The following is a 23,646-nucleotide window of genomic DNA, read 5'->3' on the forward strand; positions in this document are numbered from 1 at the left end:
CCAATGTGTTTTATTGTTTTCTGTGTTGGCCAATGTGTTTAATTTTTTTTTCTGTGGGGGCTAATGGATGTTTTTTTTCCGTATGAGGGTCAATGTGTTTCATTGTTTTATCTGGGGGCTAAGGTGTATTTTTTTTCTGTGTGGGCCAATGTATTTATTTTTTTCTGTGAGGGCCAATGTGTTTTTTTTTCTGTGAGGGCCAATGTGTCTTTTTTTCTTGTACAAAGTTTTTCATCTGCGATGCTACTGAGTTGCACCGTGCATACTTCGTACAGCGTTGCAGTACAGATACAGACACATGCAGTATATCAAAAATGTGTTTTTGGCATTCCTAGGCGCTTACAGGGGGTTGGCTAAGCAGACACAGATGTAACGTAGTATGGGTGTGTTGTTAACATATCTTGTGTACAGTATAGAGACGCTGAATTGCTCACATTGGAGGCCATATTCAGATGGGTGATATGCATCTAGCATAGGGCTGGTGAAAGTTCCAATGGTGCGACTGATGGTGACATCTAAAGACTACAAAGCATGATTGCAGCGTCTGTAGACACTGGAAGTAGACATCTCAGTCAATGCATATTTGAATGTACACCAGGGAATGGAATCGTAGCGGCATTGGCCTATAGATGTTTCAGACAGGTCATCACATCCTGTGGATCTTCAGATTCTCAATAATAGTTTAGATGGTACAGTACATTATATACATAAAAGTACTTACATAAAATATACAGAACATTTCTATCACACATCAAAAAAATTTCTTAAAAATTCTGTGTGTTACTACTTTACATTACTGAAAAAAATACTATTGATGCCATCAGATTTTTACAGCTTTTTTAAAATAAGGAAAATATTAGATATCAAAATTCTTCCCAGAAAAAATGCATATTTAGATCTTGCATCTTCTCTTGATAAATTTTATCAAAATGCTCATTCTGGGCAACAGTGAAATGGTTCTTCCAGTCTCCAGTGATTCCTGCAAAAAAACATGGAACCTGTTTAATGTTAATAAATCAAAACACACACCAATTAGCACAGTACATTCACATCAGTCTCTGGAGCCTATTTATAAAAGGGAATTTTGCTTCAATTCGCATTCTTAGTTAACACCTATATAAGAACTCTGCTATTCAGCACCAATTGCTATATAGATTGTAAAATGTACAGGAAGCAAACAGCATGAAGGACCTGATGCAGCAAGAAACTCAGTTGCGTATACGCATGCAATCGGTTGATTAATTTGCACTGCGCATGCATATGCACCACAGTGTTCGTGCGCGAGCCAGACGCTGCGGTCAGAACTGCGTATGCAGAGGCTATGCAGGCGCACGACAGAGTGACAGGAAGTGCCATTTGTGGGTGGCGACGGGATGGCCGTGCAAATGCAGGCGTGCCAGTGCATTTCAACACCGTTGCATGGGCGTGCATAAATTATCCACTGTGATACCAGACGCCTCCTGAGTACTCATAGTGTGCACAGAAGTTAGCAATTCCTGAGTGATGTCTGGGCTTCCTAACTGTGCGTCTGTCTGGGTCCAATGTTACTCGATGTTACTGATTGTTTCGCTATGTTGCCCTAGGATACGGATGTGAGTAAGGGGAAGTGGGTGTCCTTATGTCATGCTGCGTTCGCAATGCGAATTGAAACTCTTAAATATCACCGCTGATATTAGCAACTCAGTTGTGTGCGTATAAGCAGAATAGAGATCTATGCTGAATCAGGCCCTGTCTGTTTGTGACAGTATAAACTAAGCAATATCCTAATGTCAAAGCGCAAACAAAGAAAAAACGCCAATTTACAATTCTGCTGGGGAGAGTATGTAAACCTATAACAAAGAATAAAACATAATTCTACTACTGTAGTTACATTATGTTAAAACTGTCCAAGTGCCTATGACAGTAATTTCTCCACTATCTTCAATAACCGTGCTCAATATACAAGACTAATAAAGAAAATTTTAGTCTGAACTCTGAAGAAGTAAAAATGTTATATTATATTTGTTTTGAATGCAGCCGTAAAGTAGAACAACACTTAACACATTTTTTATTATCATTTAGTTATATAGTGCCACCAACCAACACAGCGCTGTACAGAAAATATATCTCAATCATATCGATCTCTGCTCCATTGGAACTTATGGTCCAAGGGCCTGATTCAGAGATGTACCCAATAATGATGTATACGCAGATTGAGCGTTTGTTTGCCATTGCACAATTGTTATGCAACTACGCCTGCACAGAAGATCCATATGCAAAGTGAGTGACAGGTAGTCAGCGTTTGGGGGAGGTAACAGGGGGGGGCTAGGCAAACGCAGGCGTGTCTGACCGTTTAAAAGCCATTTCATGGGCGTGCATAAATTAGCCACTGTGATCTCTTTCACAGCATGAGAGTGCTCTGTGTGAGAGAATACAGCTGCGATTGCATTAGCATACATCTTTGAATTAGGAGCTAAATTTACTGACATACAATGGCACACACACACTAGGGCTAATTTTGACCAATGAACCTATCAGTATATTTTTTCAGTGCAAAAAGGAAACCCACACAAACATGGGGGAAATATACAAAGATAGACCATGACTGAGAATTGAACTCATGATAGTAATGCTATGAGGCAGAAACACTAATCACTGTGCCACCATGCTGCCCACACTCTATGCTGGGTACACACTAGACAGTGTGTACCCCGATGATATGGCGGCGGACAGGCTGACATATCCTATGTGCGGTACACATCAGAACGATGTAATAAAGGATGGAATGATCCCTCGTTCCGTCCTTCATTACCTTGCATGGCACCAGAGCCGTAACTAGACTATTTAGTGCCCTGTGCCAGAAAGAGCAATGGCGCCCCCCTCATTTTTCAAAAGGAAGTAATGCACCCAAAAAAGGGGAATGGCCTCATGGGGAAGGGCCAGAAAAGATATAGGGGAGGCCAGGAGATACTGGGGATGAAATAAGAGGAAGCTACAAGTGAGAATGATAATAAACAGAAATCTGACAGGCCCAAACAGCGCCCCCTGACCTGTGGTGCCCTCTGCGAAGGCACCGGCCGCACTACCCTAGCTACAGCCCTGCATGGCACCACATGCGATATCGTCCGGGTTGACAGTGGGAGCGCGCAGACTGGGTGTACACACTGAACCAATTAGGTCGGAAACTACATATCTGGCCGACATCGCTTCAGTGTGTACCCAGCTTTAGCTTTGGATGAAGTTCATTCAGTAATATAATAAAATACAAAGTCGGTCTTACCTGGAGTGCAGTTATTCTGTCATCCAGCAGGTTGCCATAGCTACATTGGTATAGCACTGCTTTGTTCTCTGGTTAAGGTGAGCCTTTCCAAACATTTTACACAGTAAGGACCTTGATACATTGATTTGGAACAGGGAAGCTTTTCCCGGGGAACCACTTTATTATATGATTACAACACGATAGGTATTTTTTTGTACCATAATGAATTCCACCCAAAACTAAACGTTTAGATTGCTTTAATTTTCTTAAAGAATTTGTACTGTATAAATGGTAAAATGTAACTCTATAATTATGCTTTGGCAAAAACAATGGACAGGGTAAAGGACTGTCAATATGTGCAAAAATAACTAATTTTATGAACAGATAAAAATTATTTTCACTGGGTTCAGAACTTCACATTTCATAAAAAGGACCTTAAATCTATATAATAAGTGAGAAAGTGTGTGTGTGTGTGTTTCTGTCTGTTTGTCCTTTAGTCCTTTATGCACGGTCTGAGGTTTCTACCTAGCTCCACCAAATTTGGCATGGTGGTGCAGTTTGACCAGGGTTAGGTTTTTGGCTATGTTTGAAGTTTGGCAGGGCCATGGAGGTCTACATGGTGACCACCAAGTAGGCCATGGAGTCTCTGATTTGAAATTTTGGTTTAAGCAAATTCACTCAGGATGTCTTCCAGTGCCTAAAACTGCACTGATCTGAAGGCACAGGCTGATATGTACCAGTGGGGAGCAGACAGAGCTCCAAAGGAAGAGTAGTGAATCAGAGGATTAACTGTCACACTGCACCTGCACTGACAGTTACTAACTTCCTCCAAGCACATTTCCATGGGATCGGTATGATTTACTGCTGGCCACATGGGCGGCGGTTCAAATCCCGACAGCGGAAGCCTGGCAGTGAAGATCCCGACAGGTAAGTATATTTTCTATTTTCTAACCTAATCTCCCCCCCTAACCATCACCTTAGGGGTGTCTAACCCTAACCTCCCCCCAAGTGCCTAACCCTCCTCTAAGTGCCTAAACCTAACCCCCCCTTCCCCGCTGCCTAACCCTAAGTCTCCCGAGGGGGTGCCTAACCCTAACCTCTCCCTGGGGGTGTCTAACCCTAACCCCCCCTTCCCCTAGCGTAACCCTAACCTCCCAGGGGTGCCTAAACCTAAGTCCTCCCCGGGAGCCCCTAACCTAACCCTCCCAGCCCGGCAGCTGTCCATGCCCAGCGGGCTCCCAGAGTAGGTCTAATAACAGGCGTCGGGATTTCAACGCCTGTCGTTAGACACTTGCTGGGATTAGACAGTCGGGAAGCCGGTGGTCGTGATTTCGTCCGTTGGCTTCCTGACTGCTTCCCCATTTCTATATGCCATGCTCTCCAATGTTGGTCTGCAATGTAAAAAAAAAATGAAGGCTGCAGATGTACTTCAATGTCCATGCTTCAACTCGGGTAACGCAGAGTATCCCAGCTAGCACTTCATATTTTAAAATTTACGGTATAAGGATCTTTACTGATGACCATTATAATTTGAAGGCATTATTCTCTTGTTTATTAAGACTTATATAGCATCTTTCTATAGCACCAGCATATTAGATTGCACTTTACAATTCACTAAACAGTGATCTTTGCCTTAAGTACTAATCACAGCCTCCTTCATTAATTTTCCATCAAAACTAATAGGGCATACGCACTAGACGATAAAAGTGAACGATAACGATATCGTTCAACAATATATCGCTCATTTCGTCCAGTGTGTATGCACCAATCACCCAATATCTTTCACCACTATCGCTCACACAGCACATCATCTATTGTGTATAAAACTTAGGAAGCACCAGGTGACTTTACTATTGTTAAGGGAACACCAGATAAAATAATTATATTAAAACATAGTGGGCACCAGATGAATTTATTACGGGGGCACCAAAATTATTTTATTATTACCCTGGTATCTGGTATCCTAGGCTCAGTATTGTGCTGGTCATCTGTACTGTAGGTAGGAGGGCCGCATGTTTGTTTTCCCCTCTACCTCACTCATAAAGGATCGGATTAGTATAGGCTTGTTACAGAATGGAAGAGGGGGAAGTTATCTCACTTGTTACAACCACCTCTATTTCCCAACAATTTTTGCTTGGCAGCTATTTTTGAATGCACAGTTTACTACATCTGGCAACTTGAATTCATACATTAAAATACTCTGTTGTGATGATATTCCTGTAACTTTGACTTTAATACATCTGACGATTTGTAACTTGCCCCCCAAAACAATTCTCATAAAACCAGTTGAGCAAATTGCACTGAATTCCTGCTATGACTTCCCTTATCTGGATGTGGTCATGGTTCCCTCAAAACTCAGCAATCGGGGAATTACAGTGTTAAATTGTAACTAGGAAAATGTTTAGGGATCCTCCTCCTTTTTGTATTTCTTAACTTAACACTGGATCTAATTATTTTGCAAAAAAAAATACTCAAGGCTTTGAGGTACAGCAGGATTGGAAAATACATAATGCATCCACAACAGATTAAAATAAAGATTAAAAATAATATTACTGTAAAAAATTCAACAAATATAAGTTTTAACACATTACCTTTGCGCATGAAGGAGCCTTTAGTTTGATCCATAAAATCCTGGGGGATGACACTGTAGTTGGACATCTTATTTTCTTTCATGGCATTAAAAGAGGAATTTTTTACAACCAAATCAATATGTGCGTCATCTAAATCCTTCCCCAGAAATTTACAGATTCTTAACATGCTACTTCGGAGGTCCTGAATAAAAAAGCATTAACTTTCTCATTTAATACTGCTTATGTCTTGCACCATTTATAATCATTTACTGTACATCACCATGTTATTCAGTCACCTAATATATACTACACACTAATTTAAAATGTAAAATGCAGTTATTGCAACAAATGAGATATTATTATTATTTAACCAATGAGCTTAAAGATATGCAATACTGTTCTAGAGTGCATTTTTGTTTGCACATTGGAGTGGGTTGGCCATAGGCTTCAACGGCCCTGTGCTTATTGAAGGTTTTTTTTTTTAATGTTTTTTTTTTTGTTTTACCAATTTCAACCTGGGTCTGGCGGTTGCCTATTAGTGGCTGGCCCAACAGTATATTGCTCCTTGGTGGTTAGTTACTCCCCAGCGACTAGCCACCTTATTATAAGTGCCAGGGATCATGCTGAGTCGATACCGCACATTCTGCCCATTCCTTGTTCCCTAGTCCCTGTCACTTGTGCCTCCATGCATAATGCAGCTAGAGTGGCCTCGTGTGTTTTGGTTTTGAATCTGGATTTTTTTTTTTATATATTTTTTTTAAAAAATAGCTAAAATTACATAATTTTGACATGTTAGCATGCAACACAAAACCTGAGTTCAGTTTTCAAATCCGAGTTCCAAACCATGGGAAGATCCAAACCGGGACTCTGTTTAAATCGGCACCTAAAAAGAGTTTCTTAACTCGTGCTCGGTTCGACTCGGAACCACTAGATTCAGTTAAACAGAGCACAAGTAACAATTAGCACCACAATTCTTAGTACACAATAGGGGTGTGCACCGGCCACTTTTCATGTTTTGTGTTTTGGTTTTGGATCTGGATCTTTCTTCGTGTTTTGAATCTGGATTGGTTTTGCTAAAACCACCCTTCCGTGTTTTGGATTCTGGGTTTTGTGTTTTGGATCTGTAGTTTTTTTTTTAAAAAGCATAAAAACAGATAAAATCACAGAATTTGTGGGTTTTCCTGCTCCTATGCTATTATTAACCTCAATAACATTAATTTCCATTAATTTCCAGTCTATTCTGAACACCTCACACCTCACAATATTGTATTTAGTCCAAAAGGTTGCACCGAGGTAGCTGGATGACTATGCTAAACGACACGAGTGGGAAGCACAAACACGTGGCCCATCTAGGAGTGACACTGCAGTGGCAGACAGGATTGAAGTTTGAAAAACTAGGACCCAAACAGTACATAATGCAAAGAAAAAAAAGAGGTGCAAGATGGAATTGTCCTAGGGCCCTCCGACCCACCCTTATGTTGTATAAACAGGACATGCACACTTTAACAAACCAATCATTTCAGCGCCAGGGTCTGCCATACGACTGTGGCTGAAATGATTGGTTCATTTTGGGCCTCCACAAAACAAGCTGGCAATTAATGTGTCCCTGCACAAACTGGCTCTACGGAGGCAGGATGTCACCCTCATCCTCCTCATCCACCGATTCCTCACCCTCTTCAGTGTTGTGTACATCCTCATCCTCACAGAGTATTCATTTGTCCCCGCTGGAATCCACCACCACAGGTCCCTATGTACATTCTGGAGGCTGGTCTCCCTGGAAGAGTTGATAATTAATTTTTATGAACATCATCTTCTCCACATTTTGTGGAAGCAACCTCCTACGCCTTTCGCTGACAAGGTTCCTGGCTGCACTAAACACTCTTTCGGAGTACACACTGGAGGGGGGGCAACTCAGGTAAAATAGAGCCACTTTGTACAGGGGCCTCCAAATTGCCTTTTTTCCTGCCAGTACAGGTACGGACTGTCTGACATGCCTACTTGGATGCTGTCACCTATGTAATCCTCCACCATTCTGTCAATGGTGACAGTATCATATGCAGTGATAGTAGACATGTCAGAAATTCTTGCCAGGTCCTTCAGTCCGGACCAGATGTCCAAACTTGGTCCTGCCTGCCCTGCATCACTGCCAGCGGGTTGCTTAGGATACCTAAGTTTTTTCCTGGCAGCCCCAGTTGCGTGAGAAAATGAAGAAGGAGCTGTTGACTTGTCATGTTCCGCTTCAGCTGACAGTGTTTTCACCAGCAGGTCTTTGCACCTCTGCAGGCTTGTGTCGGCCAGAAAGAGAGACACCACATAGGCTTTAAACCTAGGATCGAGCACGGTGGCCAAATTGTAGTGGTCTGATTTCAACAGATTGACCACCCTGGAATCCTGGCAAAGCGAATGAAGGGCTTCATCCACAAGTCCCACATGCCGAGCGGAATTAGCTCCTCCTTCACTTTCTCCAGCTGCTTCTGCAAATGCCTGATGAGGGGAATGACCTGACTCAAGCTGGCAGTGTCTGAACTGACTTCATGTGTGGCAAGTTCGAAGGGCTGGAGAACCTTGCACAACACGGAAATCATTTTCCACTGCACTTGAGTCAGGTGCATACCCCCTCCTTTGCCTATGTCATAGGTCAATGTATAGGCTTGAATGGCCTTTTGCTGCTCCTCCATCCTCTGAAGCATATAGAGGGTTGAATTCCACCGCATCACAACCTCTTGCTTCAGGTGATGGCGGGGCAGGTTCAAGAGTGTTTGCTGGCGCTCCAGTCTTCGACACGCAGTCGTTGAATGGCGAAAGTGGGCAGAAATTTTTCGGGCCACCCAAAGCGTCTCCTGCACGCCCCTGTCGCTTTTCAGAAAATTCTGCACCACCAAGCTTATTGTGTGAGCAAAACATGGGACGTGCTGGAATTTGCCCAGATGTAATGCCCGCACAATATTGGTGGCGTTGTCAGATATCACAAATCCCCAGGAGAGTCTAAGTGGGGTAAGCCACTGGGTGATGATTTCCCTCAGTTTCTCTAAGAGGTTGTCGGCGGTGTGCCTCTTACTGAAACCAGTGATGCACAGCGTAGCCTGCCTTGGAACGAGCTGGCGTTTCTGAGATGCTGCTACTGGTGACGCTGCTGTTGTTGCTGCATAAAGTGATACATCTACCCAGTGGGCTGTCACAGTCATTTAGTGCTTAGTCTGCCCTGTTCCACTTGTCCACATGTCCGTGGTTAAGTGGACATTGGGTACAACCGCATTTTTCAGGACACTGAGGACACTTTTTCTGACGTTTCTGTACAGTCTCGGTATCGCCTGCCTAGTGAAGTGGAATCTAGACGGGATTTGGAACCAGGGACACACTACCTCCATCAATTGTCTAAATCCCACTGCACTAATGGCGGATACCAGTTGCACATCTAACACCAACATAGCAGTCAAGCCCTCAGTTATACGTTTTGCTTCAGGATGACTGCTGTCGTACTTCATCCTCCTCGCTAAGGACTGTTGGAGGGTCAATTGTTTAGTAAAAGTAGTAGTGTTCCTACTTCCTCTCTGGGATGATGAACAACTCCCAGCAGCAACAGCAGCAGTGGTAGCAGTAGGCGTAGCAATGCAGGATCCTCCGGAGGAATCCCGGATAGGAGAGTCTGTCATGCCAGGGACATGGCCTGCAGGACTTCTTCCGATCCTGGCTAAGGAGGAAATTGACGAGGAGGGAGTTGACGGTGTGGTTTGCAGGTGCTTGGATACAACAGGACAAAGGGATTTAGGTGTCCCTGGACTGCTTACGGTCTTAGCCAAAGTTTCTGAACTTGACAGTAACTTTTTATGAATGCGCTGCAGGTGACGTATAAGGGAGGATGTTCCTAGTTGGTTAACGTCCCTACCCCTACTTATTTCACCTTTACATATGGTACATATGGCAAGACAGTTGTTGTCCGGATTTGGATAGAAATATTGCCAGACCAAGAGGTGGAATGTTTGGTCTTCTGCCCAGGCATGACCGTGATGGGCTTTTTCATCCCTCGGACAACAACTGTCTCCCCTGTAGCCTGATTTAAACAAGCCAGATCACCATCAGAATCCTCCTTGCCAACTTCCTCCTCAGCGCCAGCTACACCAGTATCCTCATCCTGTTGTACTTCAACAGTGACATCTTCAATTTGCATATCAGCAAGTGGACTGTGGGTGCTCCTTTCAGCACTTGCACAGGGCGTGCAAATGGTGGAAAGAGCCACCTCTTCCTGTCCAGTGCTGGGAAGGTCAGGCATCGCAACCGCCACCACACTTGGACTCTCCTTGGGGATTTGTGATATCTTCTTAGAATGCACAGTTCTTCGCTGTGCTTTTGCCAGCTTAAGTCGTTTGATTTTTTTAGCGGGATGAGAGCTTCCATCGTCATGTGAAGCTGAACCACTAGTCATGAACATAGGGATAGACCTTAGCCGTTCCTTGCCACTCCGTGTCGTAAATGGCATATTGGCAAGTTTACGTTTCTCTTCAGATGATTTAAATGTTTTTTTTTAAGGTAATTTTCCTGAACTTTGTCATTTGGGATTGTATATGCCCTCTACTATGACATTGGGCATCGGCCTTGGCAGACGACGTTGATGGCATGTTATCGTCTATGTCATGACTAGTGGCAGCAGCTTCAGCACTAGGAGGAAGTGGTTCTTGATCTTTCGCTATTTTATTTTTTTATATTGATATATACGTGCGGCTAAGGCGCACACAAACACAGAAAATATTTTTTTATTATTGTTGGAGACTAGTGCACTTTGTGGGTTACACCACCCTTTAAGAAATGAGCCAGCCAGCTCTTTACTTATGGGACACAGGCGCACACTTGGCGCTGCTCCTTTGTTGATGTACGTGCAGCTACAGTGCAGACAATTCACAAAGACAGAAAAAAAGAAGAATTTTTTATTTTTTGTGGAGCGCACTTTGAGGGTTACACCACCCTTTAACAGACAGACGCACGTTTGGCGCTGCTGCTTTGAGGATGCACGTACAGTGCAGACAATTCACAAACCGAGAAGAAAATATTTTATTTTTGTTGGAGTGCACTTTTGGGGTTACACCACCCTTTAACAGACAGACGCACGCTTGGTGCTGCTGCTTTGAGGATGCACGTACAGTGCACACAATTCACAAACACAGAAGAAAATATTAAATTTTTGTTTGGAGTGCACTTTGGGGGTTACAGCACCCTTTATCGGTCAAGCCAGCCGGCCCTTCACTTATGACACAGGCGCACGCTTGGCGCTACTTTGTTGATTCAAGTGTGGCTACTGCGCACACAATTCACAAACACAAAAAATTATTTTTTATTTTGTTTGGAGCGCACTTTGGGGGTTACAGCACCCTTTAACGGACAAGCCAGCCGGCCCTTTACTTATGGGACACAGGCGCAAGCTTGGCACTGCTCCTTTGTTGATTCACGTGCAGCCACAGTGCACACAATTCACAAACACAGAAAATTATTTTTTATTTTGTTTGGAGTGCATTTTGGGGGTTACACCACCCTTTAACAGATGAGCCAGTCGGCCCTTTACTTATGACATAGGCGCACGCTTGGCGCTACTTTGTTGATGCACGTGCGGCTACTGCGCACACAATTCACAAACACAGAAAAAAAAAAAATTTTTTGCACTTGGGGGGAGCACCCCTGATGGACAGAGCACCCCTTGGACAACACTACAGTACCCCTTTAGGACTGGGACACTGCACAGGACTTTGGAGTGGACACAGCCCCTATGGACAACTGACTGCACAACACAGTCCAGCCATCCCCTATGGACTGTGGAGGAGTGGACACAGCCCCTATGGACAACAGCAGCACAGCACAACACAGCCAGCCCCTATAGACTTTGGAGGAGTGGACAAAGCCCCTATGGACAACAGCAGCACAGCACAGCACAACACTACACTGCACTACACTAAACTACACTACACTACACTACACAGCCCAGCCAGCCCTAACTCCCACCCTCCCTCTTCATGTCCACAGCTGAGTGAGAAAATGGCGCCGATGCGGGAACCTTATATAGAATCCAAAACTCGCGAGACTCGTAAGGCGGGATGATGACGTTTTGCCTCGATTTCAGATCCGAGTCAGGCGGGAAAAGTCGAGCCTGACTCGGATCGGCCTCGGATCGGGGGGGTCGGATTTCAGAGATCCGAACCCGCTCACCCCTAATATATATATAGATACAAAGTGATTACTAAGTTCTTTATGTTCTAGTAGAAAATAATACATTGTGATAAAAGTACTTTTTGAGAAACACTTCCTGAAAGTAACAGGTGGCTGCAATTTTCCAAAATTCCTTGCGGCAATCGGAGAGTAATGTGTTGAAAAATATTAATGAAAATGCGCGCCTAATAGTGTAGTATATTTAAAAAAGTTTTAAACTTGTGCTCAAAGTAGGTAATGTACGTACCAAATGAATATATAAATAAGCTTATCTGCTGTCCCAGTGATGTTCCAAATGGCCACACTTCAAGGGGTTTCCCAGGGGTTTTCTTCCTGTAACCTTAGAGTAGGGCTTAAAAATTTTTGCCCATAGAGAGTAATATAGTGTAGTAATTCTCATACAAGGTAGAAATGACAAAGGACTAACATAGATCTGCGTACCAGATAGCACATAACATAATGCATATAACGGTGTCACTCATATGTGTAGCAGGTCACAAACAATCCAGCTCCCAACGTCACCATGTAGTGGACCTCAGACCAAGAAATGGAGAGAGTCTCTGTAAGGGAATTGTTTTTAATTCAGACCAAACACAACACAAATATACAAAGTAAAAACAGAGTTTAAAAAAAGATTTGCTTATCTTTTGAATGGTATGGTAGAATAGTCCACTCAAGGGGTTAAGGAGAACCAGTTCCAACGCATTTCGCCCCACTGGACTTCCTCAGGGGTAGTGACAGGGTTCAGGAGTTGCAGTGCCGGCTCCCTCACAGTGTCAGGAGCCGGGTGCTGCACTTAATACTACAGTGCAGCACCCGGCTACTGTCACTGTGGGGGAATGTGTCAGTCTGCACCTTGGTGTCACCCATCGGCAGGTGACACCCGGGTGCGGCCCGCACCCCCCTTGTGACTCCACTGTATGTGTATATATATATATATATATATATATATCTCAGTGGCATAACTATAAATTTTGCTTTCCCCTGCCAAAAAAGTTTGTTGCAAACCCCCCGCTCCCCCCCTTGTCCACGGGATTTTGGTAAAACGAAAAAAAGAACTCTCACGTGTGGCTTCACCTGTACCCCCGGGCTCCCCGGTCGCTCCATTCCTTTTACCATCGCCACATAAGTCCCTCCCAGAGGTATATGACGGGGACTCGCACCAAAAGAGGGGGCGGGGCACAACTCACAGTTCTCCTCACTAATCGCAGGAGACTTCTGACCGAGTCGAGACCAATCACAGCTTGGGAGGGGCAGAGCGGGGCTGGGGAGACAGTGCTGAGGTTTACAGAGTACCTGCTCTCCCTGACAACCGTGAGGATTGGAACACCAAGGGGGGGACTAGAAAGGCAATACTGTGACGTGGTTGGTCAGCGTTACAAATTATTGCAATACTTTGGAACTAACATTCCCTGGAATTAAAAGTACAGTTGGGAATATAATGGTGAGTGCTGACTTTGTATTATTTTATATGTATATATATATATATATATATATATATATATATATATATATATAGACTGCAAAAGTTCGGCACTCAGTGAAAGCAGCGAGGTGCGGGGTGCCGTCCTAAATGAAAACTATAGACACGATGTTACTCCTATGGGCGGTATGGCAACCCCCAGGGGATACATCTAGTTACTAGATGTACAGTCCTGACGAAAAGGTCAGCGGACCTTGAAACGTTGACATATTGCTGTACCGCCTTTGCATCATGTTATAAGTATATACATTTTTCTTTCTATTTTCTACAAGGGAGTGCCTCCTGTGTTTTGTTTTCTTCCCCTGGGGGTTGCCATACCACCCATAGGAGTAACATCGTGTCTATATATAGATAGATAGATAGATATACATTTAAATATTATATTTTGATATTTTACCTCTTGTAGTTCCTCATATGTAATGGAAAAAAAGTCTTTGCTGTCCTTCATTTGCATCCATCCTTTCACATGATCAAACCATGAGCTATAAAGAACTGCAAAAATTTAAAACATTACTTGATACTGTACAAAGAAACTTAAAACATAAAATAATATATTTTATTCACAAAAATTTACAGAGCCATACAGTCAGGACATACATAATATTACCAGGGCAATGGCATAGAGGACAAACAGGCAAAATACAAAATATTTAAGCACTGAAAGGCTGGGTCTCTCGCTAATTATGGTGTTTTGGTGTCCGCTGTTGAAAGATCAGTCATATGTCCTTTACATGTTTTGTCCCTAATAAAAGTTTTCTTTTAAGAATAAAACATTTAAAATACATATATTTTCATTACAATAAGACCATGGGCTAAATATAATAAGGTTCGAAATGTGGGAGTATAGAGCTATATAACTCACTCTATGTAATAGGGTGTGAGAACATGCAAACGCACATGTCTCTCACACCCCCGCAACTCGCAATGACAAAACTCACACCCGGATGTTTTGCCATTGTGAGGATACAACTCGGCAATGTAATAGAGTCTGAGTTTTTAACTCGCACACTATTACTGACTTAAAACTCGAAAAATAATAGACCTGCTTCAGGCTAGCGAGTATAACCTGAGCAGGTGCGAGCAGGGCCGGTGCCCCTTGGCAACATTTCAGCACCTGCTCCTGCTCCCTCCAAAAAATAATATGCCATGCATCAGAGTCCCCAGTTTATAATATGCACAGCAGTGTCATACACGCACACTAACACTGCCAGCACTCATACATATATACACACACACACACACACACTGCCAGCACTTATACACACACGCTAATCCTGCCAGCACTTATACACACACACACTAACACTGCCAGTACTCATACATACACACACAAACACTAACCCTGCTAGGACTCACGCACACTAACACTGCCAGCACTCATACATATATACACACACACACACTGCCAGCACTCATACACATACACTAATCCTGCCAGCACTTATACACACACACACTAACACTGCCAGTACTCATACATACGCACACAAACACTAACCCTGCTAGGACTCACACACACTAACACTGCCAGCACTCATACATATATACACACACACACTGCCAGCACTTATACACACACACTAACCCTGCCAGCACTTATACACACACACACTAACACTGCCAGTACTCATACATACACACACAAAAACTAACCCTGCTAGGACTCACTCACAATAACACTGCCAGCACTCATACATATACACACACTAACCCTGCCAGCACTCATACACACTCACTAATCCTGCCAGCACACATACATATACATACACACACACTAACACTGCCAGTACTCATACATACACACACAAACACTAACCCTGCTAGGACTCACACACAATAACACTGCCAGCACTCATACATATACACACACTAACCCTGCCAGCACTTATACACACTCACTAATCCTGCCAGCACACATACATATACATACACACATACTAACACTGCCAGTACTCATACAAACACACACTAACCCTGCCAGCACTTATACACACACACTAACACTGCCAGCACACATACATACACACACACACTAACACTGCCAGTACTCATACATACAAACACACACTAACCCTGCTAGGACTCACACACAATAACACTCCCAGCACTCATACATATGCACACACAAACTGCCAGCACTCATACATACACACTAACCCTGCCAGCACACATACATACACACACACTAACATTGCCAGTACTGTCGAAGCCGGATAATTGGCTGAGACAGGATCTATTTAAAATTAGATCGGGACGATGCCATTTTGTGAACGGCAATGAGACGCCATTTTGCGACTGTCCGCCCAGCGCCATTTTAGTGAAACTCGTTATTATAAGTACATACAGCGATGCTATTATTTAGCGTCGTGCGATTCCCACACAATAGAAAGAAGTTAAAAGTCCTCACCATGTAAATACAGACAGTCATTAAAACATATAAAATGATTAACCCTACAAAACACGTACCATGGTGTACTCCACAAAACACATAGTCGCACAGCGTTAACTAGTGTCTTTTCTCAATTCCCCAATACTTGAACACTGCACACTTACATAAAAGGTTCCCTAGCATTAAAGTGTAATATTCAAGGTTTATTCAGTAATTATTAATGTTGTGTAATAAAGATTATTTGATATCTAAGGTTTAGTACATGGTAAGCAGACCGTATTTGGTGTTGTACTGATCCACTGTGTCTCAACAGATTTCCGGTATCATCGGTGAGAAGATCGCAACATGCGTCTGCAAACTATGGACTATAGAGAGTTAAAACATTAAAATGTACTCTGTAATGTTATCAGCTTAGATTAGCATGCAGCAGGAAAAAGGACACAAAGGGCGGTTGGAGGCTTTTTGTGTCCATTCGAATTGACCTATGAACTATCCTGTAACAGAAGCACCTTTAAGAAGAACCAATGTAATCATGCCAATCTGTTCTATTGTATTGCCTATCCCTGTAAGTGTATATATGTGTGCTCTCTGACCCCAGTCGAGAGTCTTCTTGCTGTGCTGTTGACGGAGGTTTCTATTGCTGATGCCGGTATCTGGGCCCAGAGCGCGTGCATATGAAACAACTGTACCTTGGGTCTGTATGATTTATTTGCACTAATTGTCTTTAGATCACAGCGTGTAACCATCTGTTTTATACTGAATAACAACTTTTTGTGCTTTGGAACCACACTCAAAGTCTGAAAGCATTTATTTACTGTGCGACTCATTACACTAAATAGCGACAATTTTAGAAGGTATAGGCAGGATTTTAGAAGGTATAGACAGGATTGCATAGAGGTTTTAAATAGGTATCGATAGTTGGGGGCTCGCAGTGTGAAATCACGCTACCGGTCACTAGGTAAAACTCGGAAGCGATCTCTCAGCAAAAGGGTGGAGGAGCCTAGCAGGAGAACGCATTGTGCCTTCGAAATCTGCTACCACTTTGTTGCTGATATTCCGCTGCCTGTTACTGTGGCTTTAGGAGCGCAGATTAAGTATCCAGGGACGAGGGAGGAAAAAGTTTGTTTTCCTTCATCGATAGTTTTTTTGTGTGCTAAAAAGGGGAAGTCGCATTATTCTGTATGCGACCAGTCGCACTTTAGCGTAAAAGTCATAATACATTTTGTGTAGTGGTCGCATTATTGTGTATGCGACTAGTCGCACAATAGCGTATACGTACTTCCGGTAGTGTTGCCACGTGTTGTGAACAAAGCCGTTGAGAGTGCATTGATAGATAGCATTGTTGTAAGCATCTTGATCAGTGTTGCCATAGTCTGGGAAAACGTGTATTTTTCGGCGCAGGAAAAGGGTGTGTACCAGTGAGTATTTGTTGATAGGGACAACTGTTCCCTAGTTAAGGGTATCGTGGGACCCTTAAGGACTAGGCACAAGGGTCGACCTAGTAGCTCGGTAGTAGATGCCGTTCTAACTAGGGGTGTGCACCGGCCACTTTTCGTGTTTCTGGATCTTTCTTCGTGTTTTGGAACTGGAATGGTTTTGCCAAAACAACCCTCCCGTGTTTTGGGTTCTGGGTTTTGTGTTTTGGATCTGTAGTTTTTTTTTAAAAAGAAGCATAAAAACAGCTAAAATCACAGAATTTGTGGGTTTTTCTGCTCCTATGCTATTATTAACCTCAATAACCTTAATTTCCAGTCTATTCTGAACACCTCACATCTCACAATAGTGTTTTTATGTCCAAAACGTTGCACCGAGGTAGCTGGATGACTATGCTAAGCGACACGAGTGGGCGACACAAACACGTGGTCCATCTAGGAGTGACACTGCAGTGGCAGACAGGATGGCAGTTTGAAAAACTAGGCCCCAAACAGTACATAATGCAAAGAAAAAAAAGAGGTGCAAGATGGAATTGTCCTTGGGCCCTCCCACCAACCCTTATGTTGTATAAACAGGACATGCACACTTTAACAAACCAATCATTTCAGCGCCAGGGTCTGCCACATGACTGTGGCTGAAATGATTGGTTCGTTTGGGCCCCCACAAAACGAGCTGGCAATTAATGTGTCCCTGCACAAACTGGCTCTACGGAGGCAAGATGTCGTCCTCATCCACCGATTCCTTGGATAAAACAGGAAAAAGGGATTTAGGTGTCCCTGGACTGCTTACGGTCTTACCCAAAGTTTCTGAACTTGACATTAACTTTTTATGAATGCGCTGCAGGTGCCGTATAAGGGAGGATGTTCCTAGGTGGTTAACGTCCCTACCCCTACTTATTTCACCTTTACATATGGTACATATGGGAAGACAGTTGTTGTCCGGATTTGGATAGAAATATTGCCAGACCAAAGAGGTGGAATGTTTGGTCTACTGCCCAGGCATGACCGTGATGGGCTTTTTCATCCCACGGACAACAACTGTCTCCCCCGAAGCCTGATTTAAACAAACCACATCACCATCAGAATCCTCCTCACCAACTTCCTCCTCAGCGCCAGCTACACCAGTATCCTCATCCTGTTGTACTTCAACAGTGACATCTTCAATTTGCATATCAGCAAGTGGACTGTGGGTGCTCCTTTCAGCACTTGCAGGGGCGTGCAAATGGTGGAAAGAGCCACCTCTTCCCGTCCAGTGCTGGGAAGGTCAGGCATCGCAACCGCCACCACACTTGGACTCTCCTTGGGGATTTGTGATATCTTCTTAGAACGCACAGTTCTTCGCTGTGCTTTCGCCAGCTTAACTCGTTTGATTTTTTTAGTGGGAGGAGGGCTTCCATCGTCATGTGAAGCTGAACCACTAGTCATGAACATAGGGAAAGACCTTAGCCGGTCCTTGCCACTCCGTGTCGTAAATGGCATATTGGCAAGTTTACGTTACTCTTCAGATGATTTAAATGCTTTTTTAAGGTCATTTTCCTGAACTTTGTCATTTGGGATTGTATGTGCCCTCTACTATGACATTGGGCATCGGCCTTGGCAGACGACGTTGATGGCATGTTATCGTCTATGTCATGACTAGTGGCAGCAGCTTCAACGCTAGGAGGAAGTGGTTCTTTATCTTTCCCTATTTTATTTTTATCGTAGAAAGTTTGGTCCTCCATTTATGTTATATTGATATATAGGTGCGGCTAAGGCGCACACAAACACAGAAAATAATTTTTTATTTTTGTTGGAGACTAGTGCACTTTGTGGGTTACACCACCCTTTAAGAAATGAGCCAGCCGGCTCTTTACTTATGGGACACAGGCGCACGCTTGGCGCTGCTCCTTTGTTGATGCACGTGCAGCCACACTGCAGACAATTCACAAACACAGACAATATTTTTTTATTTTGTTTGGAGTGTACTTTGGGGGTTACAGCACCCTTTAACGGACAAGCCAGCTGGCCCTTTACTAATGGGACACAGGCGCACGCTTGGCGCTGCTCCTTTGTTGATGCACGTGCAGCCACAGTGCACACAATTCACAAACACAGAAAATATTTTTTTATTTTGTTTGGAGTGTACTTTGGGGGTTACAGCACCCTTTAATGGACAAGCCAGGCGGCCCTTTACTAATGGGACACAGGCGCACGCTTGGCGCTACTTTGTTGATGCACGTGCAGCCACAGTGCACACAATTCACAAACACAGAAAATATTTTTTTATTTTGTTTGGAGTGTACTTTGGGGGGTAACAGCACCCTTTAACGGACAAGCCAGCTGGCCCTTTACTTATGGGACACAGGCGCACGCTTGGCGCTACTTTGTTGATGCACGTGCAGCCACAGTGCACACAATTCACAAAGACAGAAAATATTTTTTTATTTTGTTTGGAGTGTACTTTGGGGGTTACAGCACCCTTTAACGGACAAGCCAGCCGGCCCTTTACTTATGGGACACAGGCGCACGCTTGGCGCTGCTCCTTTGTTGATGCACGTGCAGCCACAGTGCACACAATTCACAAACACAGAAAAAATATTTATTTTTTTTGCACTTGGGTGGGAGCACCCCTGATGGACAGAGCACCCCCTGGACAACACTACAGCACCCCTTTAGGACTGGGACACTGCACAGGACTTTGGAGTGGACACTATGGACAACTGACTGCACAACACAGTCCAGCCAGCCCCTATGGACTTTGGAGGAGTGGACACAGCCCCTATGGACAACAGCAGCACAGTGCAGCACAGCACAGCACAACACTACACTGCACTACACTACACTACACTACACAGCCCAGCCAGCCCTAACTCCCACCCTCCCTCTTCACTGTCCACAGCCGAGTGAGAAAATGGCGCCGACGCGGGTACCTTATATAGGATCCAAAACCCGCGAGACCCGGAAGGCGGGATGATGACGTTTTGCCTCGATTTCAGATCCGAGTCAGGCGGGAAAAGCCGACCCTGACTCGGATCGGCCTTGGATCGGGGGGGCTCGGGGGGTTCGGATTTCAGAAATCCGAACCTGCTCACCCCGATTTCTAACACATAAGCAGGTGTAGTTGTTGTCTTTTTTGTAGGTTCGGCTCCCAGTGTGACTACAGTATTCAGTGATCAGTTAGGGTTATTTGAGCATTGTAATTGAACCGCACAGTTTTGGCTAAATTGTGATTGTGAACTGGGTAGAGGGTGGACGAAATAACTGAAAAGGGTAGGTGTTACTGGAATGCCTACATGCTAGCAGTTGAAAGGTAGTCAAACAGGGATTAGGTGCGTGGAAGCAGGCTGGTTATTCTTCCATAGGTGTGTGGGCGCATCCTGTTAACAATCATATCATCCGCAGGTAAGTGAAAGTATCTTGACTGTCTTTCACCAGTTTAAATCTTTATTGAAAAGCTTAGGGTTCTCCCAGGATGGGGGCCAAGCAAACGGTAGAGATGTTAGATGATGTGCTGCTGTTGGAAGTGCCGCTTGGATTGGAACGGCATATTATGCATACTAGGTATGGTGCTTATGCAACTAGGTACTATGATGTATGGTTTAAAATGACGATGAAGAGTGTTAAGCCTTTTCCCAGAATTGGTAGCTTTGACAAGGAGGTATTGAACAATGTCCGAGATAGTATCTGTATGGTGCGTTCTCGAATGAAAAAGGTAAAATATAATGAGTGTTTAAAGTTATGGCAGCATGAGGGGGATGCGTGGCTCAAAGGTGTGCACGCGATGCAAACTAGCGTCACAGGCATGTTACAGGAGAGTGCACCCGCAGCGCTTAACTGCGGTGGGTGCGCGCCACAAAATGGTGCATACGTGCAGCAAGGTAGTGTTGCGGAAGGTATTGCCAGTGGTTCATGAGCACCACCACCGCCCTACGCGGATGGGGGTGCAGGTACATATGTTGAAAAAACCCATAAAAATGTAACAAGTAACTTGTACCCTCTCTTAAGTAATCACAAAGAAAATGTTTATAATGCAGATGATGAGCCTATTGTTATGTCTGCCATTTCCCATTCTGTACAAATGTTAGATGCTCCATCACAACAAGCACAAATGGTGGCCCCATCTTCATCAGTAACAGTACAGGGAGTGTTAACATCCCCTGCACCCGTACATGAAGTTGTTAACCATATACGTAGCAGTAATAGACTGAATCCCCAGCCAGGTAACAAGGTCAAAAGTAGCAGTGCGGCCAGTCTGCATCCCATTAGGACAATAACTGTTCCGAATGGGAATGCGGATGTGAATGGTGTAGTGCCCACAAGGAAAGTAGCAATGCATTGTACTTGGACAAGAGCGGAGCTAAATTCCCTAATGAATTCCTTGACCCTAAAAGGGAATTAGCCAAATGCCAAAGATTTTTAAAGAATTTGGGTAGTGCTCACGAGCCAATCAATAAAGATTGGTGAGTGGTGTTAAGGACTTGTCTTCCATGCAATACCGATGTGAAAAAGTTTATCACGGATTGCATATTGGATGGAGATGTTCCCTTAACAGACGAAATTAACCAAGGTAACATTACCCGCATTATAACTCAATTGGGTGTATATTTTCCAGTAGTAGTTAACTGGAGCAAAATTTTCACCATAAAACAAAAAGAGAGTGAATCTGCAGAGGATTATTGTAACCGAACTCTGCAGGATATCACCCAGTACACTGGGATAGAGGATATTATAGATAGAACTCATCACAGGGGAATGATCATCACTGTACTTATGGATGGTCTAAAAGAGAAGCTAAAGACCCGAGTTCAGACCTCACTACCTGGCTGGAAAGGAGTTACTGTAGACAACCTCATAGAATCCGCTATTGAACATGATAAGAACATTCTTAAAAAGAGAGAGACCCAGAGGGAGAAGCTAATGGCTATTAGTATTCAAGCTCTAGAAGGATTGACTGTTACATCACAGCCAACAGACACACCTGCACCTGTACAACTACACGTTCTCACCAATCCTGTACCACCACAACCACAGCCCTACCCCACTTATCACACACAGCCACAAAACCCATACTATCCACAACCACCATATTTCCCACAATATCCTTATCCACACCCACCATCTTTCCCTTCCACTCAACCCAAACAGCATTCCTTTCACCCACCCCACTCATGAAGGAGCTTTAACTGCAACCAAGTGGGACATGTAAGTAAGAATTGTAAGGTGAAGAGGGCGGGACCCCCTAACCAGGGAGTACCTGGATATCCTCATAAGGGATATACACAGAGTACAGGAAACCCACAACAGTCACCAGCTCCAATTGTGGTCGTAAATTCTGTATTGGAGAGTGAAAATCAACGCTAGGGGTCAGGTCATACCTGTAGTCTATAGATAGTCAGGTTAACGGGAAGTACTAGGGAAGAACCGGTAATGATGGTTGATGTAGCTGGTACTAAATATCCTTTTCTTGTAGACACAGGGGTGACCAGATCAGTGATAAAATCTCCTGCTAACTTACAGGTAACCAGCGAGATGGTACCAGCAATGGGTGTAACGTGTAAAGTGCAACATTATCCTTTAACAAAATCCACAGAGGTCACTATCGGGCCATTGCATACCAGGCATTCTTTCCTCTTGGCAACAGCGGCTCCTACTAACCTACTGGGAAGGGATTTGTTATGTAAAATGGGATGTGTCATATATTGTACCACTGATGGTATATTTCCAGATATCCCAGAGAGAGTTGCGCAGGAGGTGAGGGATATGTTGGACACTCCCCAAAGGATAATGTATCACTCTACTGGTTTAAGTAAAAATCCATCTCAGGTAGATCAAATGTTATCCCAGATTCACTTTGGACCAAGGATGGACAGGACACTGGATTAATGGCAAACGTAAGTCCCGTAATGGTAAATCTAAAAAGTGGTAGGCAAGCTCCAAAAATTCCCCAGTACCCATTAAAACAGGAGGTAGAATTAGGGGTTTATCCCATAATTGAGCGACTGTTACAGCAGGGAATTTTAGTTCATACAGCAAGTGTAGCCAATAGTCCCATCTTTCCTGTAAAGAAGAGTGGTGGGAGGAGTTATAGGCTGGTACAAGACCTTAGAGGGGTTAATAAGGTGGTAGAGAGCCAATTTCCCGTAGTGCCAAATCCAGCTGTCATTCTCATGCAGATCCCACCAAATGCAACCCATTTCACTGTCATTGACCTCTGTTCTGCTTTCTTCTCTGTACCCCTTCATCCTGACTGTCAGTACCTATTCGCTTTTACATATAGGGGTGTACAATACACATGGATACGATTGCCTCAGGGTTTCATAGACAGCCCCAGTATCTTCTCTCAGGCCTTACACGACTGTTTA

General features: G+C 43.9%; 1 protein-coding gene across 1 annotated transcript in view; it reads right to left on the reverse strand.

The window, feature by feature from the left end:
- Window positions 1–839: 839 nt before the first annotated feature.
- LOC148508415 (sulfotransferase 2B1-like) overlaps window positions 840–23,646 on the reverse strand; it is a 92,003-nt gene continuing 69,196 nt past the window's right edge. The window contains exons 5-7 of the mRNA XM_088444466.1: window positions 13,881–13,975; window positions 5,830–6,010; window positions 840–979 (exon numbers count right to left, since the gene is read on the reverse strand). Coding sequence (XP_088300592.1) covers window positions 864–979; window positions 5,830–6,010; window positions 13,881–13,975 — 392 coding nt within the window. The 3' untranslated portion in view covers window positions 840–863. The remainder of the gene's footprint in view (window positions 980–5,829; window positions 6,011–13,880; window positions 13,976–23,646) is intronic.

Source organism: Taudactylus pleione, unplaced genomic scaffold (genome assembly GCF_031769625.1).
Source record: "Taudactylus pleione unplaced genomic scaffold, aTauple2 ptg000366l, whole genome shotgun sequence".
In the NCBI taxonomy this organism is placed as follows: Eukaryota; Metazoa; Chordata; class Amphibia; order Anura; family Myobatrachidae; genus Taudactylus; species Taudactylus pleione.